This window comes from Tachypleus tridentatus, chromosome 2 (genome assembly GCF_004210375.1).
Source record: "Tachypleus tridentatus isolate NWPU-2018 chromosome 2, ASM421037v1, whole genome shotgun sequence".
Classification (NCBI taxonomy): domain Eukaryota; kingdom Metazoa; phylum Arthropoda; class Merostomata; order Xiphosura; family Limulidae; genus Tachypleus; species Tachypleus tridentatus.
In genome coordinates this window covers 49,208,823-49,226,885 of record NC_134826.1, presented here as the reverse complement: position 1 = coordinate 49,226,885, position 18,063 = coordinate 49,208,823, and the positions used below count along the sequence as shown (strand labels likewise).

The 18,063-nt window shown below is 34.8% G+C and overlaps 1 protein-coding gene across 2 annotated transcripts in view; it reads right to left on the bottom strand.

Moving 5' to 3' along the window:
- The window catches only part of LOC143243214 (uncharacterized), a 47,631-nt gene that overhangs the window by 23,730 nt on the left and 5,838 nt on the right, over nt 1–18,063 (bottom strand). For both annotated transcript variants that reach the window (XM_076487046.1, XM_076487050.1), the window contains exons 4-8: nt 15,715–15,802; nt 14,525–14,646; nt 9,495–9,623; nt 7,267–7,494; nt 461–589 (exon numbers count right to left, since the gene is read on the bottom strand). In XM_076487046.1, the coding sequence (XP_076343161.1) occupies nt 461–589; nt 7,267–7,494; nt 9,495–9,623; nt 14,525–14,646; nt 15,715–15,802 (696 nt within the window). The remainder of the gene's footprint in view (nt 1–460; nt 590–7,266; nt 7,495–9,494; nt 9,624–14,524; nt 14,647–15,714; nt 15,803–18,063) is intronic.

Sequence of the window (18,063 nt, the reverse complement as noted above, 5' to 3'; positions counted from 1 at the left end):
TCTTTTGAATTTCATTTGAATTGGTAATTTATCTACAGTCAGTATTACGGTAGAAAAAATCTACTCGAGTTAAACTAATGACTCTTATAAAGCACCCACAGCCAATAAATGCAGAGCTTTTGTAAAAATAGGAAGTAAAACCATGGACCTTATGATTTACCAGTTTAGGGAAGGACAGTCAATACTCCTTCCATTTCTTTATTTATCCTTCAATCCTGCTATAGAGAGACTTCAATGAATCCTAAGTAATTAAATCATATTACATCATTTCATGTCATGAAAATGACCATTAAACAGACTTTTACAGGAAGTAGGCTTAACATGATGACCATCATTTTTTTATTTGCCCACAAAAAATATTTAAAGTCAAGACTTTTTTTTCATTCATCAAAAAAAGTTATAAAACAAAGTTTTACGGCTATATTTGATAACTTACTTATTTTCTGAAAATTGCTTTTACCTCTAACACATAAGCTTGTACTTTTTCATCATCAGGGAGAGATGAATCTTCTACTCGTTTTTCCAAAAGAGCTACTCTTTCTTCTAAGTGAAGAATATGGTTGTTTTTCTCTTCTAGAATACTACTTGTCTATACATACAAAATAACATCATCAAATCACAGATATAATATTTCATGGGTTCAGTTAGTATACATACGAGTAGCATTAAGAAAAAAATATTTATTTTTCTAAAGATACATAATATAAATAAGTGCATTTGAAAATAGATATTTTTCAAAGTATAAAGTAGAAAACATGTTGCTAATTCCATAATATTTTTCACTTACATTATCTAATATAGTCTTTTGAAAAATGCAAAAAAAACAACAAAACAAACAACAAATACATCACTTATTTGATATGTCAAGTAGATCCATTAGATGCTATGGTCTTTTATACCTCACTTAAATGTCTTTGGCAGTATCTAATTTGCAAATTTCTCCACCCTTGTCAATGTGCCCTCTATCCTGATATTGTATAAAAGCACCTCACTTAGATAATGTAATCACTTTTTTGATATTTGCATTGGTGGGGGAGTGTCAGTGGAGGTAAGTATTAATGGAAATATATTTTCAGTTTAGAAAATGTTAACTTCCCAAACATACTTACCATCCACTGACATTATTGCTAGAGTCTCAAACTGAGATGGTGGAGGTGCCAATGAAGACAAGATCCATACATAATGTTTCTGTATAGAACAATGATGTACCAAGATAAATGTAGTACATGAGTGGGAAAGCCACACTACATCCAGCACAGGTATACTCTCCACTCAAAACTTAGTTCCTCTATTAAGGATGGAAGAGTAGATGAGTAGCCTTTGTTATAGACCAGATAACCAAGGTTCCACAATTTGGGATTGGAATTAAGTGGTCTTGGTCCCTATATCTCACACTGGTGGCTAAGGATGTTCAATCACAACGTCATAGGTGTACATACTTTTGATTGGATCCCAATCTGTATTCACACAGTGATGTGTTTTGCACCACTGGAATCATGACAACAAAGTAAACAACACCAAGTGGATAAACTTTTTCTTCCACTCAAAAAAGTGCTAAAAGCAACACCCTAGACTCAGAATGATGTGAGCACATATGTCGTATTAAAACAAATGAATTTAGGCCTGGATGTATGAACATTCATATTCACTCCCTAACCATGTGGGCAAGAATATTCTAGTTGCCCCTGGAATTATGGAGAGGATATGGAACCTGTGCTCAACCACGGCCTAGGATAGGACCACTTCATGTTCAGAATTGAAGAAATAATGGACCTCATTGCATGAACAGTATATGAAACCATCACTAATCAAGGAGAAGGGCCAAGCACATCCCAACCAGATAACATGGTGTCAAATCTGAACTGGAATTATGAGGAGGTTCCCATAAAGGCTGGTACTATTCCTATTGACATTGGGGAAGATGTCTAAGAATCTGAGCAGATGGACTCCCAACTTAGCACTCTTCTCCAAGAGGCAAGAGAAAAGCCCCTGTCCACAATTCCAGATACTGAAAAATGTGTGGGGTAAGGACTTCCTAGTTTAATTCACTCTGTTTAGCAGGAACAGGCAGAATCCCTTTTAGTTTTTACTCATGATGGCCCATGATAATATGGTAATAAAATTTGGTAAATGCTTTCACTTAGAGCTTTCCATGTTTTTATCCGCTAAGAGAAAAACATTCATTTAGTTTCAACATTTTTTGTTTTAGGGAGAATTTGAATTCTCTTTTCTGACACCTTTCTTTACTAAGTTGGCATTTCACACATCCAGTTTGGATTCTATTCCTGCTCCTTTTTCTTCTATTAATCATTTGAATTTGTGAGGTTTGGGGGGCTTTGTCCTCTTTGAGTCTACTCCTCTCCTGTTGGTGGAGAGGGGAACTATTTAGTGTCTCGTCCTTTTTTTATTTTTCTGGTTCAGGCTGGGAGGTTTACTGGTTTGTTTTGTGATGGGATAGATAGAACTTGTATCTCCCTTTGTCTGTCTGCTTGTCTTGGTTTTCTGTCTCCTGGTGGAAGAATATTTTTTTTTGGCTGCTGACATGTTGATGTCATAAGTTGGAGTTGTTCACACATTTGTAGGACTTTTTCTCCTTAGATTCTACTATATCCTGATGGGTCCTTTCTTTCTAAGTCTCTTTTGCCATCTATTCTTCACCTCTGCAATCAATTGTAATCTCATAAAATGTTTTGGCCTGAAAGTGTTACTTTACCTCCTTTTGTGCTAATTGTCTTGACTGTGTATACACTGAGATTCTTCAGTTTCCCTTGACTTTCCACATTTCCTTAGAAATGGATTCCCATATATCCCTTTTGCATATTTGTTTTTTTACAGGTATGGTATCTTCTAAGATATTTCTGAACAAATTTAACAAATTTGTTTTTTGCTGCCTATTTCAGTTATCCACTGACAGACATTTTAAGGGCTGGTATTCAGATTTCTTCCAATACTTTTTCTCATGTTCCATATGTGCTTGTATAGCTTTCTTTTCAGAGTTTTCCCTAGCATATCCCATTTTTAACCATATCTGTTGGATTATAAGGATGAGGAGGTACTTGAGTCACAACCTTACCTTTATCTTCCTAGTTTAATTCAACCTGATGTTTAGCAGGAACAGGCAGAATCCCCTTTAGTTTTTATTCATGATGGCCCGTGATAACATGGTAATAAAACCTGGTAAATGCCTAACTGGTTTTATGTAACACCTCATTTCTATAGAGCCTGTTGCAACCAGCAGTAAAAGTAATCAAATTAGTTGCTAATTTGGAACTGAACTGGGACAAGCACACCTATCTGGGGAACACTTGCTACAAAGTGGGATCCAGTAAAAGCAAGATGTTACAGACCCTGGAAGATAAAAGGTAAGGTTGTGACTAAAGTTGTCATAGAGACAATCAGCTCGAAAGGAAAAAGGTGATTGCTCTGCCAAAGTTTTGAAGAAAGCGAAGAAAGAGACAGAAGTGCTAGTTACCCAGTAAAAGCTTTCACTGAGAGCATCAGAGATGCTCCAGGTATCACTTACTTCCTGGCCATGAGAGAGCAAGATCGAGAAGGTGACAGAATTATATTGTCCACTGACCTTTAGAATCTTCTCCCATATGAATTTGTAACTGGTGGTAGAAGATATGCTGGTTGTGAACTTAATCCAAGATTCTTTCTGGCTTTGACATCTTACCCACTGAGCAAGTGAACGGGCCTGCTGGAAAGTGATGTGGTGTGAGAATGTTGGATACTTATGAAAAGTATCCCAGACCCGGTTTTGAGCCTTCCGAGCCATGTGGCAGGAAGGATTCCACCACGGACGAGGAATATAGTGGAAAACGTGTCGAGATTTTAGAAATACATTGAGCAGCTGCTTGTATAATACAGTCAGTTACTGCTGTCACACAGTCATCTATTGATGGCTTACAGACAAAGGCAGGATCAAGATCTGTGAGAGCAGTGAAAAAGGGCCAGTTTACTTGATGCAGCTTTCACCTGGGCATGCTGGTCTGGTAGCATCGACCACAACCAGTCTTTTTCAAAATTATAGAAAAATGATCACTGCCTCATGGATTATTGTCAACGCTCCAAGAAAAATGGGAGAATAGTGAAAGGGAGCAAATTGAGAGATCAATAGCAGTAAGGGACTGAATAAGTGCATGAAAATAAGCAGAAGAACCAGCACTGAAAAGAAGAAGGTTGTGATCAGAGAGCAACTCCTCTATGGAGCAACCTCTCCTATCAATATCAGCACTTCTCCAGAGGGGATGATGTCCATTAGTCACCCAGGATTAAAACGGGAGACGGCAACTGTTCAATGAGAGCATCAAGATCTGATTGATTATAGGTCTTTTCAGGCAATAGGTACAGAGAACAAACAGTGATGGTATGACCCAAGTAAACATGGATGGCTACAGCTTCCAAGGATGTGTCAAGTGGCAAAGACAGGGTGAGCACATGTTGATCAACCAACAGTGCCACCCCTCCATGCAGTCATCCATCACACAGCCTATCATTTCTGTACAAAGAAAACTGCTGAAAGGAGACTGTATCAACAAGTTTCAAAAATGTTTCCTGTAAGGAAAGACATACAGGATGGTAGGAAGTAATCAGTGTTTTGATATCATCCAGATTAGTACGTAAACCTTAACAGTTCCATTATATCAAGGTGGCCATTTCTATTTATGTGTAGGCAAATTGGGTGGAGAACCCTTCTGTTTATGACCACATCTTTTTTCTTTGCTGTCTTTATTCGAGGGAGGTCGGTCAAACTCCATGGATCCTGCACTGGGTCGATTGGGCAGGTCTTTTCTGTTCAAAGAGGATTCCAGCAACTGAGGTTGTGAACGAATGATCGTTTTGTATCTTGGGGTGGGAGAAGAAGATGTATCTGAGGAAATACCTGTACCCGGAACCAAAGGAAGTGGCTCTTGAGATTTGCTGAAATATATGTAAGGAACAGAGATTAGTGTTGAAGTTGTTTCATCAACCTTTTTACCCATGGAGGTCAAAAGGCTTTTCATTTGGTTTGAGAATGATTCTTTTGGAGGCACAGAGAGAGATCCATCTGCACTCCCACTGTAGTAGTGAAACAAAGTGCAGCAGCATATATCCGAAATGAAGTGGTGCTCAGCAATTTTCGAGGCTCAGGGTAAGTAATGTTATGAATCACTGTTATGAATCTTCCAACCATTTAAGCCAAGAACAAAAGTAGGACTGGAGAGAGCCATTGCAATTGATGCAATGTCAATATGAGTCCGTTTCACACTCATAAGAATTGTGATCCTTACCACCGCAACAAGCACATATCAAGGAACCACGACATAACATCTTCGGGTGACTGAACTGCTGAGACTCGAAACATCCAAAAGGGTTTGGAACATATGGCCGTACCCTGCAATTAAGATAACTTGCCTTGATGGTGGCAGGTGGACGTGGTGATGTAAATGTCAGAATGAGGACATTCATTGGCATCGTAATTCCATCTATGCATGTGGATATATACACCTCACTGTAGAAACTCCTTGGGTGGAGAAACCAGCGAGAATCTCCGACTCAGGGATGTTCTTCAAATCCCTCTCAACAATAACTCCTCATGATAAATTCAAAGTAGCATGATGTTTAGCCTCAACAGGTATATTCCCAATTGTCTTTGAATGCTCTGTGTTGAGATGTGGATGCTTCCACCAATATGTCACCAGATCAAAACTTCTTTACTGACTTTTGAGAGCCAGCAAGTCCCTCTAGTCCCTTCTGAATGAAAAAGGGAGACATTTGCCCTAAAGGCTTGTCTGAAAGAGAATGTAGTACAAGAAAATGAGGTACAACAGGTGTTACAGATGTTGAAGATTGCTACTCAGAATCTTCAAGAAGTGGTCGTTTACCAATGGACTGTTTTTTTACTATTTTATTTAAGTTTTTATGTGGAGGATCCATAATAAAAAAAGGAATATTTCAGTGCCCAGTAACCCCACCCACCATGGAGCCCTATGAGGGGATGCACTACAATGCCAAACAAGGACACTGCATCAATGTCAGGGTCTCGTGAGCACTATACCCAAACACCAGCATGAGATATAATGTCCACAACAACTGTTGAAAACATCCAACACAGGTACTTGATTGACCCTAGCCCAAGTGGACTAGCCAAGTGACCCAAGGAGGACCACCCCATAGCTGCCCGTCTACAGGAATTCAAGGCCAAAGTGGTGTGTTAGGGTTGGACTTCTCAACAGCCAGGATCCTCTCTTCACCTTCACAGGTCACTACGCACAGCAAATAGGTGGGTGGATGTTTAGATCACAGTGGAGGAAAACTGAAAGAACAGAACCTTCCTTGGGAGGTCTCCTCACCATGTACAGGAATACACACCAAGGGGGTTTGCTTTTTTGGGGGTGAAATTGTATTTATGCTGAATTCCACAAGGTGGCACAAAAATCATAATCAATAACAGAATTATAGGTAACACTTAATGAGTGAAAACTAAGTAATGGATAAAAAGTAATTACATCATCTAAATGAGATGTTTATATACAGTACCAGGATAGAGGGTGCACTGATGAGGATGGAGAAATTTGCAAATCAAATATTGACAAGAGCCTTTAAGTGGGGTATGAAAGACTAGAGCATGTGAGACCAATGCTTAGATAGGTGAATTTGATATTGAAAAATGGTTAACATTGTCAGAGGATGGTAAGTATATTTTCCGAAAGACAGGATGTGATGAGAAGACATGGCACACAGGTGTTATTGTTTTGTTTATATGTCACTAATACGAGGAAACTGAAGACTAGATTTATATTATGCTTTAGCAATATTTTTTAAATTGCAATTTATGTCAAATTAATGAGACCATGCATTAAAAAAAATCTAAATGGGTTACTTGGGGTGAAATGTCATATGATATAGAGAAGGTAATATTAAGAATTTATTCAAATATTTCCCTTTGAAGTTAAAAACATAATTTATACAATTATAAAATTTACATCTTAAACTACATTTCAATACCAATTTTATGGAAATAAATTGATAATAAATCTGTTTAATTAAATTTTGAATGGTCACAACATGTTCACTTTGACCTATCTGTGCATGTAGGGTTAAACATAACCATTTCAAAAATTAACTGTATCTGATATGATAAAAAAAAATCAAAACAAAAGTCCTGAGGTAGAAACTCTGTGAATTAAGGGGTTATTTATTAATTATTCTAGGAAAATAACAAAGTTTAAACAGATGTACAATAGAATAAAACCAGTTTTTGTTAAAAGTATAAATTCTAACCTGAAGTGCTTTACATCTGAGCTGATCAACTTCTGTCTTTAGCTCTGCTTTATCATGTTCAATTAACCAAACTTTGCTCATTTCTTTTTCTTTTTTCTCTATTTGGGCTTGAAAGTGCTCTAGCATACATTTCATTTCATCAACCTTCTTGTCTGTCTGGCTCATTTCTTCATTCTGTTCTTTCAGTTTTTCCTCCAATTCTTTCACGCATTGTTGGCTAATCAGCAACTAGAAGTTAAAACACATCAAAAAGAATCAGACACATAACCTATTAAAATTTACTTTTTAAATAATTTCATTAAATAAATCTGATAGTGTCCAATTAACATATCTTATTTAAAAAAGTAATTCAAATGCTTGAATCTTCAAGATTTTTGTTTGTTTGTAACCTGTTCAAGTGTAAGACTAAAGGGAAGGCAGCTAGTCATTCAACTCTTGGGCTACTTTTTAGTGGGATTGACCATCACATTAATACAATGTTTAGCATATGACGTATGAACCAGCGACCCTCTTACATTTTACTGAATACAATTCTATACTTTGAAATATGTTTGGCATGCTACTGGTACTTAACTTGAATTGCACACATGGAACAGACAGCTTAAACTGTATATCAGAATGGTTGGTATGGTTAACACCTTTTTTGATAAGGAGAGAACACTTCGACCTTCCTAGGTCAACTTCAAATTAAGAAAGAGAGAAATTGAATGTGACCATTGACAAACACATGTTAGGGACGATAATATAAACAGGTATGGGATTGTAGAGGTGTTGCAGATGGATGTTAAGCTATTAATTAGTAAAAAAAGTGTTCCTTTATACTGGTTTAATTTTGGTTTTAGTTGCTGTATAAATAGAGCTTTTTTGATTTTGCTTTTGTTTTATTTGTTTCTCTACTTAATAACTGGGTGTTTTTTATAGTTATGTTGTGTTTATTTGATTAGAAGTGTTCAAAAATGTGCAAAGGTGTTTTGTTGTGTTCTTTGAATCTAGTTTCCATTTTTCTACTTGTTTCTCCAATACAGAAATCATGGCAGTTGTTGCATTGTATTTTATAAATTATCTTGGTGTTGTGTTTGTTAATGTAGTTTTTACACAGTATGGACTTTAGTTTTGTACCTGGTTTTTGAATAAATTTGGTGTTCAATGGAATGTCCTGAGAAACATTTTTATTTCAAGTGGTTTCTTGTCATCAAGACACTTTAAACTGTCAAAACCAAAATTCCCTACGATTTAGGCATAACTGTTTCTAATTTAGGACTACTGATCAAATGAAGAGCAACCAGTAAGCAGAATTCATGGCCTACAAGTTCCCCTTAACTAAGTGGTGGGGTTGACTGCCACAGTATTAATACACCAAAATTGAAGGTATGGGGTATGTTCATTCCCATATCATGGGCCAAACCTTTGAACCTCTGATGCACTTAAAATAATGAGCCAGGTACATTTCAAGAAAAAAACAAAAACAATAATAAAACTTACAAGTGTAATCTTTCAAAACTCAATTACTACTCAGCAAATCATTTTTAGATATATTGTTATAAATGTTAACATTTTCTCTTCTGTAAATAAAGACTTCATTAAGGAATGAGAATTCTATAATAAAACTCATCAACAGAGTGGATTAACCCACCATTGTTAATACTAAGTATCTTCTGTACCTTTCCTGAAAATCAGTATCATTTGGCACGATCATACTTTATCGCTTAATATGGAATTTTAAGGTGCATCTTTAGAAAGCAGGTTTACGTAACTAAATAATTCTTTAATAAATATGAAGCTTTTTACACCACAAACTCTCCCTGGCTTCCAACAATAGTTTACATGTAAAATAATCAATTTAAATAGAATACAATTAGCGTATTAGAGTAATTTTTCAAAAATACCTGCTGTGCTAAGAAACCTTAAAATAGAAAATAACATTTATTATGCACACCTGTCTAAAAAGCAGTCACAAAATACCATTGATATTACGAGTGAAAGAAAAATGTTCACAAAAAGTCAAAATAGAGCAAATAGTTAAGTTTAATGTCAGTAAAGTAATATTCTCTCCTAAAAGTTTCCATTTAGAATTTCAATTGCTATGTTTGATCAAGGAATCTATGACAATGTGAATGCACTCACAATGTATCATCTACCTTAAAGATATGTGTAGTAGTCAAAGATCAATTAGATAATGTTCAAAATATTACATTTATCACAATATTCAAATAAGCTACACACATTACCAGTTGCTGTTTTTCAGCCATTTCTTGATTTTGAAAATTTTCTTGTTTGTCCTTCTCCTCTTGTTTTTCCATAATTTTTTCCAGTCTCATTTGACATTCTTGCAACTTATTTTCCAGCTTCAGCTTCTCCTAAATCATATAAATAAAAGAATATATTTTTTAATAACTCAAAACATTCACATAAAATATACATTTCTATTTTTGTTTCCTCTTTTATATTCACTTAATATGTGGTTTACATGACGTTTGGTTTGGTTTGAATTTTTGGCAAAGTTACACGAGGGCTATCTGCACTAGCTGTCCCTAATTTAGCAGTGTAAGACTAGAGGAAAGGTAGCTAGTCATCACCACCCACTGCCAACTCTTGGGCTACTCTTTTACCAAAGAATAGTGGGATTGACTGTCACTTATAACGTTCACATGGCTGAAAGTGCGGGCATGTTTGGTGCAACGGGGATTTGAACACGCAACCCTCAGATTATGAGTCTAGTGCCTTAACCATCTGGCAATGCCGTACCTACATGGTACTTGGGAATAAGTAGTTACATGATTGAGAAATCAAAACATTAAATATTTCTTTAAAATTGAGATTTAACAAAGAATGAAGACTTAAATTAGAATTACTTATATCTGAAGTTCTTAAGTATAAAAACTGTTACATTCACAGGTAGTTCCAAAAACCTACAAACAAAAGTTTACCTTCATCAAAGATTCAAAAACAATGAGAGACTTATAACAACCTTAATGATCACAATATTTGTTCAGTAACAGAAAATAAGACATATAGGCCACTTTCTGATGTGAAAACTAGGCAATTATTCAATACATAATTCTTATTACTAGGCTTTATCCAATGAATCTAGTTTTCATTTAACAGATAATTAAGTAGAGAAATTCAAAGGACTTTTGAGTTATTCAATCAGCTTGTAAAGTTTATGATTTATAAAGTGCCATTTTCATTTTTCCAATATTTTCTACTACCACAGGATGCTACATCAACTAGAAAATTTCTAACATCACAGGAAAGAGTACAATTTGGATAATTTATAATATCATAAGACAGTCTGCCATCCTGATAATCTCTAACATCACAGAAGAGTGTGTCATTTGGATAAGTTATATCATAAGACAGTCTGCCATCCTGATAATCTCTAACATCACAGAAGAGTGTGTCTTTTGGATAAGTTATATCATAAGACAGTCTGCCATCCTGATAATCTCTAACATCACAGAAGAGTGTGTCATTTGGATAAGTTATATCATAAGACAGTCTGCCATCCTGATAATCTCTAACATCACAGGAGAGAGTATCATTTGGATAAGTTATAATATCATAAGACAGCCTGATAATCTCTAACATCACGAGACAGCACGTGATCTCAAAAATGTCCAACAATGAAAATATATTTCAGACAGGTACTTATCTCCTCACACGTAATAGCTTTCCTCAATTTGTATTGCTCTCTATAGGCACAATTTTTCACTTGCCATTAGCCTCGAGGTTCCCATCAAACATCATGTGTTTAGCTATACCATGGTATAGCTGCATTGCAGAATGCAAATGAACATGTGACAACCTTCCAACAACAGTAGTATGGCAGACCTTCTTAGTGCCACTCACTTTCTCTATACTGAAGAGCACAATCATCAATTATGGAAAAAGAAAAACAAGAAATGGGGAAAAAGGTTTCAAGAATGGTAAGTATCTATCTGAAATATAATTTCAGTGTTGGAAAATGGTAACTTCCAATACAACACGTGAGTGGATAGCTATAATACCACACTGAAACAGTGAAGAGATGGGTGCAAAATTTATGTGCATGAATAATCTTCAGAAGATGTTTGAAGAAAACCCATGAAGTGTGATACCCTAATATATACAGTCAAACCTGTCAGAAACCACATCTATTCCGTACCAGGTGTTCTCTTTACCCACTATACAGATACACAGAAAAGATGCAGTAATTGAAATGCCAAATAGTATAAAATGGCTGGGGTGCATCACACTACATTTGGTGGATCAATTTCTACCCTGGGTGGTTGTCTTTTGATCCACAGCAGGAGTAGAGTTCCAACTGACTTCACTTCAAGACCAGGAAGCAGAAGGAAAAAAACAACTTACATTCTGACAACCAAGACAAAGCACAAAGATCAACATCAAGCTGCTTTAATCCAAAACCAGAAAAATGTTTTGTCTGGTCCACAGTAGGAGGAGGGTTCCCACCAACCACATGTGTGAGGACTTACATTGGCTGGTTCTAAGTCAATACAACACTGGAATCCAGGCAGCACAGCAGTAGAATGGGAGAAAGACAAAAAAGGAGATGAACTGCATGTGGTTGACTTGTCCAGTCTAAACCACATGGCATCAGGTACGTCTTCCAGTTTATGGTAGGAAGAGAGCACTCACCATCTACACCAGTCATAGTTTATTTAACTAGGTCCAGAAGGATGGGTTGTAATCCCTACACTACTTTACTCATGATGGTTTATGTGCTGATGTAGTCTGTGATTAACCTTATTTACAAATCAATATTCCACAAGAAACCTAGTAGTCTTGTGGAACACCCCATCTCAACAGTGAGTGTTATAGACCTGTAAAGGTCACATGGTGCATATTTAAAGTTAAGAATGTCTGGATAGGCCCCAATTGCCACAGAGTGGGATCCAGAGATATAGAAAGAAGTTACTGTAAAGGTATGAGATAAAAGTTTAGATATTACAAATTTAGAGTCTATATGTATTATGGAGAATGGCAACAGGCAGGAAACAATATCCAGATGAGGAAAATGATTTTTAAAAGAGACCCAAAACTTGTAAACTTTTGAGTACCTAACTACTTTCCTTCAGGATAATAAGCATCCAGAGAAGAATAGTGAACTATTCAAAAGCAATCAAGTTTTGAGTCTCTTTTATAACCCATTTTAACTCAAATGCTTCTGAATAGTTAACTATTATACTCTGTGCTGAATTCTTAACCAGAACTGATGAGAAAGATATAACAAAATGATGCAAGAAATCCAGATGTCTGAAGTGTGGTCCATATGCCAGCCTGCATGAACTCCTATAATATATTGTAAGTGTGGATTGTCTGCAGATTAATGTCACCCAAGGTTCAATAGTTTCAGAGACTGTACCAAATACATAGTTTCTCAGAAAAGATGCCAGACATAATTCTCTTTGATATGTCAAGGGTAAACTGACCCAAGCCAAAACTGTATCCCAAGAACAATGAAACTACATATGTAACATCAGAAATATATATGTGAAACATGAGTTAATCTGGAAGAGAAAAGAACAGGAGTGTCTACAGAAAACACTCAAGATTTTTGTGGATAACCTCAAATAGGAGGCATATGGAAGAAAGATACCACAACAGAGTGGTTAGCGTAACACACAGACTAAGATTAACATTTGATTTGGAAGATGCCACCCAAATAGGTAATAAGAAACATAACTATTGATCTAAAAATGGATAGTCTGCCTGATGGTAAGGCAGGTTGAAATAACCATTAGTCCTTGAGGGACATTTCATGCTGATCCCCTCACTTAATTGTAAAATAAATTGATTACCATGTACCCCAATATTTGGTAAAGGAGGTAAAACCAAAAAAATGATTGGGAAGCTTGTTCATGCATTAAGGAAGAATAAGGTGAATATGAGATAGGGGAAAGGCATTCAAAGAAATCACAAACCTGGGACACAAAATCCATAAAGACACATGCTGTGAATGGGAAGGAATAGCAAGTTTTGGAGGCAGAAAAAAATGATCCAAGTCAGGAGGAGCCTAGGAACAAAAGTTGATCCATATAATGTTTGAACCCCCAACATAAACCAGATAACTCTACCATTGGGTTATCTGCATATGAGGTCTGAAAAAACAAAAAAACACTGGTCACTGATGTGACTCCTAAAATAGTAGCAGAAACCTCAGAATTCATTGTACAAGAAAAGGTTCCCAAAATTTAAGTGCAGAAATATAGCAACAAAAATGAACTGATAATATAAATATTAATATATGAATTGGTGGAATGAATGAAAATAAAGACAAAATTAATCACATGAAGTACAAGGCACACAAAAGAGTTATCCTAACTCAAATGCTGCTAAAGTAAACAAGGAAGGAGTCGCATTTGTCACATGATCATATTATGCTGCTATTGGTTTGGAGGTGATGCAGGACAATTTACATGAGTAAAATGTTGGAATATAGTAATTTCAACATTAGGTAGTGGAAAGCTGGTGACACATAGGGAGCAGCACTGAACAAGAATAGTTAATCTTGTGAGGAGGCAAGTAATTGTATTGGTAGTTAAAATTAAAAAGAAAACCTCTACAAAGAAACTTCATCCAAGTAGATAAAGGAAAGTAAGTTTAATAGTCAGGTAGCAAGGATTGAGACAATACTTTCTAGGAGGTTGGGAGTAGAATGCTGATGTTATGAAGTGATGCAAATGCAATATAAAAAAGTAGTTACTGAGGTGCATGAGAATAATGTATATACATGAAAATGAGGCATGGAACAATGTTTCTTAATAGAGACACTACAAAAGTCGTGTGTGTGTGTGTGAGAGAGAGAGAGAAAGAGCTAAAACAATACTAATGTGAAAAGAAAGAATATTTCAATAATAATATTATCTTTAGCCTTTACACACAAACTATCACAATCAAAAAGAAAATTATGAAACAGCATGATTCAGAAATTCTCTTTTCATTGTGTGAAAAGATGTTTGAAAATTGAATATAATCATTACAAAGGTACAAGATTATACTGTATATTAAACAAGAGACTAGAAACTGGAAATTTTTAACAGGCTAAGAAAAAACCACAAGGGGGTAAAACCAAATTCAGTGTAGGAAAAAAAAAATATATATATATATATATATATAAATGAACGTTCTTCAAGAGCAAACCAAAGAAAGGTCCACCTTTCAAAAGCACTCAGATAATGGGGATTGTATATCATCTCTATAAATCTTAAACCTATGTGCTTTTTTAATATCATGAATAGAAAACCTTATATTGTACCTTTTCCAATGCCTGTACTTTGACCATCCATTTGTCATCATTCTCAAAAATAGCCTGCTTCAGCTTTTCCAAAGTTGTTGCTTCATGCTCTTTCTTTTGATTTTCCAAACGTTCATGCAAGTCTTAATAAAAACATAAAACAAAAAACATACAATATTTTAAAAATACATAATGTGAAACTATCACAATCACAGCCCAAAAAGTTACTGAAACTGTGTTTAATGTAATCGAATTCTAATAACTGTTTTTCAATGATATACTTATTTTATATCAAATTTTCAAGATCCAAGAGAAATTATATTGAAAAAAACAGTATATACATTGTGTTTAAAGCTGTCATAGTAAAAAAAAAAAACTGCTAAATATTAGCTTAGAAACAATTAAACTTTACTGCAATGATGACAAAAAAAAGGTATTACTTTCAAATTAAAAAAAAAGTTTTATAAATCAGAGATAAATTTATTCGAAAGAAAATAAAAAATAATATAGAAAGAAACAATGGTTTAGTGTGGATTTTGTGCAAAACAACAAAAGAACTATTTACCCCTAATTTACTAAATTTAATAAATTAGGGGGAAGGCAGCTAGTCAACACCACCCACTACCAACTCTCAGGCTACTCTTTTACTAATGAATAGTGTGATTGACTGTCACACTACACCACCAGAACTAAAGTGCAAGTATGTCTGATGATAGGAATTCAAACTAATGACTCTCAGACTGCAAGTTAAGTATCCTAACCTCTAGGACATTTTAGGCATGATGAAACAATTGAGCTGTTGCTTAGGTTCAGTAAATCAGAGTGGTTAAATGATACTTGCAATACAATATGATAGTTTGAAGAAAGCCAAGTTTTTCCAATATTTTGATCTATGACTGAGTATTAGGAAGCTATTTACAATTGAAATTGATTATAAAAATTAGACTAGAAGATTGGTTGGTCATTGTAGTTAAATACAATGCTGCACAATGAATTCTATCTGCTGTGCCCACCAGAAGTATCAAAACCCAGTTTTTTATGTTATAAGCCTTCAGACTTACCATCAAGCTTTTGGGGATGATGTTATAATGTTTGTACTCAAGTTATTTATTAACAAATTATTGAGTATAAAAACCTACACTTTGCTCACTTAATAAAGTCATACAATAAGAATATTTTTAGATTTTTGTTAGGAGTTTTCTCTACTTTACATTTCACTTTGGCTTCTAGTGCTTTCATTGGATCAGTCTTTTTTCTGACAGCACCCATATTCTTCTCTGGAGTCTGTAAGTCGTGTCCCTACAAAATAGAAAAACTGACCAATGCTTCAATGAAAACTTTTAATAAAACATACAAATGTAGGTATTGTAACGTTATATATCTATAACTTACATAACACTGACTTGTACTTCATTTTTCTTCAACTGTAAACATACGTAGAAAGATGGAATTTGATAACATACAGATACATTTATTTGTGCAAACTAGATTTGTTTATATTTAACTAATAGTTCACTCTTACTGATTTAGTTGAAGAAACATAATGACAAATAAGAGTATCTTCTTATGTCCTTATGTGGCAATAAATAAATAGTGTAATGACAAGGAAAATTAAACCTCTGTAAAAAGCATTGGGTCTTTTGCACGTTCAAATTAGCCAACAACAAATATTTAACATGTGTGTAGCAGTAAAATTTCAATAACTAAAACATGTACCTGTAAAAAGTAAACAATGTCAGCTTTCAAAACAAGCATTTCTCAGTATTTACTTCATCCTTTATAAACAGCAATATACAAAAATATTTTGGATTAAGATTCAAATAAATTGCTAAAACAAAAAATAACTCAAAACTGGTATTGATTCATCTAGGCCATACTTTTTTAAACTATGCTCTGCAGAGCCCTTGGGCTCCTCGAGGAAATTTAGAATGTTAATGTTTTTTCTTAAAACTATAAAATTAAATCAGAATACACTGTACAAAAAAGTAAAATGTATCTTTAATATAACATATTTATCATGTATTGGGCCTTTTAATATTTTAATCTGCCCAATGCCAAACAATTTTATTTAGTTAAGAGGAAGTTCTTTTGCTGTAAAAATGTTAATACAATCTTAATTAACTTCAACAGTGGCATCACTGGTTGTTAGTAGATATCTCAAGATCTCATGCGTCACTGGAGATGTAAGATAGCCTTGTAATTTTTGTAAGAAACATCGGTCAACCCTGCGCAGTGATGTCAACTGTTTTAGCAACTAACTCTTGAACGAAATGAAACATGATATCATAGCTGAAACTTGTCCAAATTTCAAACATTGTGATGCAGTTAGATGCAGTATCAACTGTTTCAATTTCAAGGCATATTTATATGAAGTATAATTATACTTATTATCACAATTATCAATGACAATTGTTAGGTTAGGTTAGATTTGTTGTTGTTTAATTAGACAAATTCGATACCAATGAGCTCTATGACATCATATGCTTGCATGGCGTCATGTTTCATTTCGTTTGAGATTTAGCACATGTAAGTTCTGGCTTAATATTTTGTTATTTGGCTTAAAAGTTTGTGTTAAAAAAACAAAAAAATTGTAAAAATAATAGGTTACCCTTTTCCTCTAGAAAAATATATACTAGCAGTCTAGCCTTTTTCCACAAATCTTCATTTCTGACTTCATTATGGCAACACTGATCTTAGGTCAGCATGTAATTGTATGATGATAAAATCCAAGTGATTGAAAGAGTTTTCATTAAGAAGCTAAGTTGTGTTTGAAAATACTTTTGAAGTGTCAAAGATATAAGAATGCATTTTCATACAAATTAATTAGTTGTTACTCTTATAATGAATAAGTGGCTGAATATCAGCAATAAATCTGATACGAGTAAAAATCTTCCTAGGCCTAGGCCTAATACAAATTCATCGGCATTATTGTCATATGAAAGCACTTAAAAGCAGGGTAATGCAAGAAGTACTGAAACAAGAAAGAAAAGAAAGTATGATGAAAGTTTTATTGAATATGGTTTTACATGGACAGGTAATGAAGATGGACCTAGTGGGTTGTGTGTTGAATGTGGAACATTGTTGAGTAACAGCAGTTTGCATCCAGCAAGGGTAAACTGGCATCTAGAAATCAAACACTCCCAATTAAATTATCCAACTTTTGAGTATTTCAAAAGAAAATGTTTGAAATTAAATGCAAGGAAAGCTACATTTTTTCCTTTGTTCATCAGGACAACAAAGGTGCCCTCATTGCTTCATAGCATGTTAGTTACCGTATTGCAAAAGCAGGTGAAGCTCATACAACTGGAAAAGCTTTGATAAAACCATGCACAAAAGATTTGGAGAGTGCATGACTGATGAGAAATTTCTTAAAAGCATTAACTCTGTGCCCCTTTCTGACAACTGTTTCTTGAAGAATCAAGGATATGTCAGCAAATTGCTTAATGGAGTTAATAAAGTGAGTAAAAGCGAATCCAACTTTTTTGCTTCAGATGGATGAATCAACAGATGTCACAGGTTATGCAATGTTGCTTGTGTTTATCTGCTATATTCACAAAGCT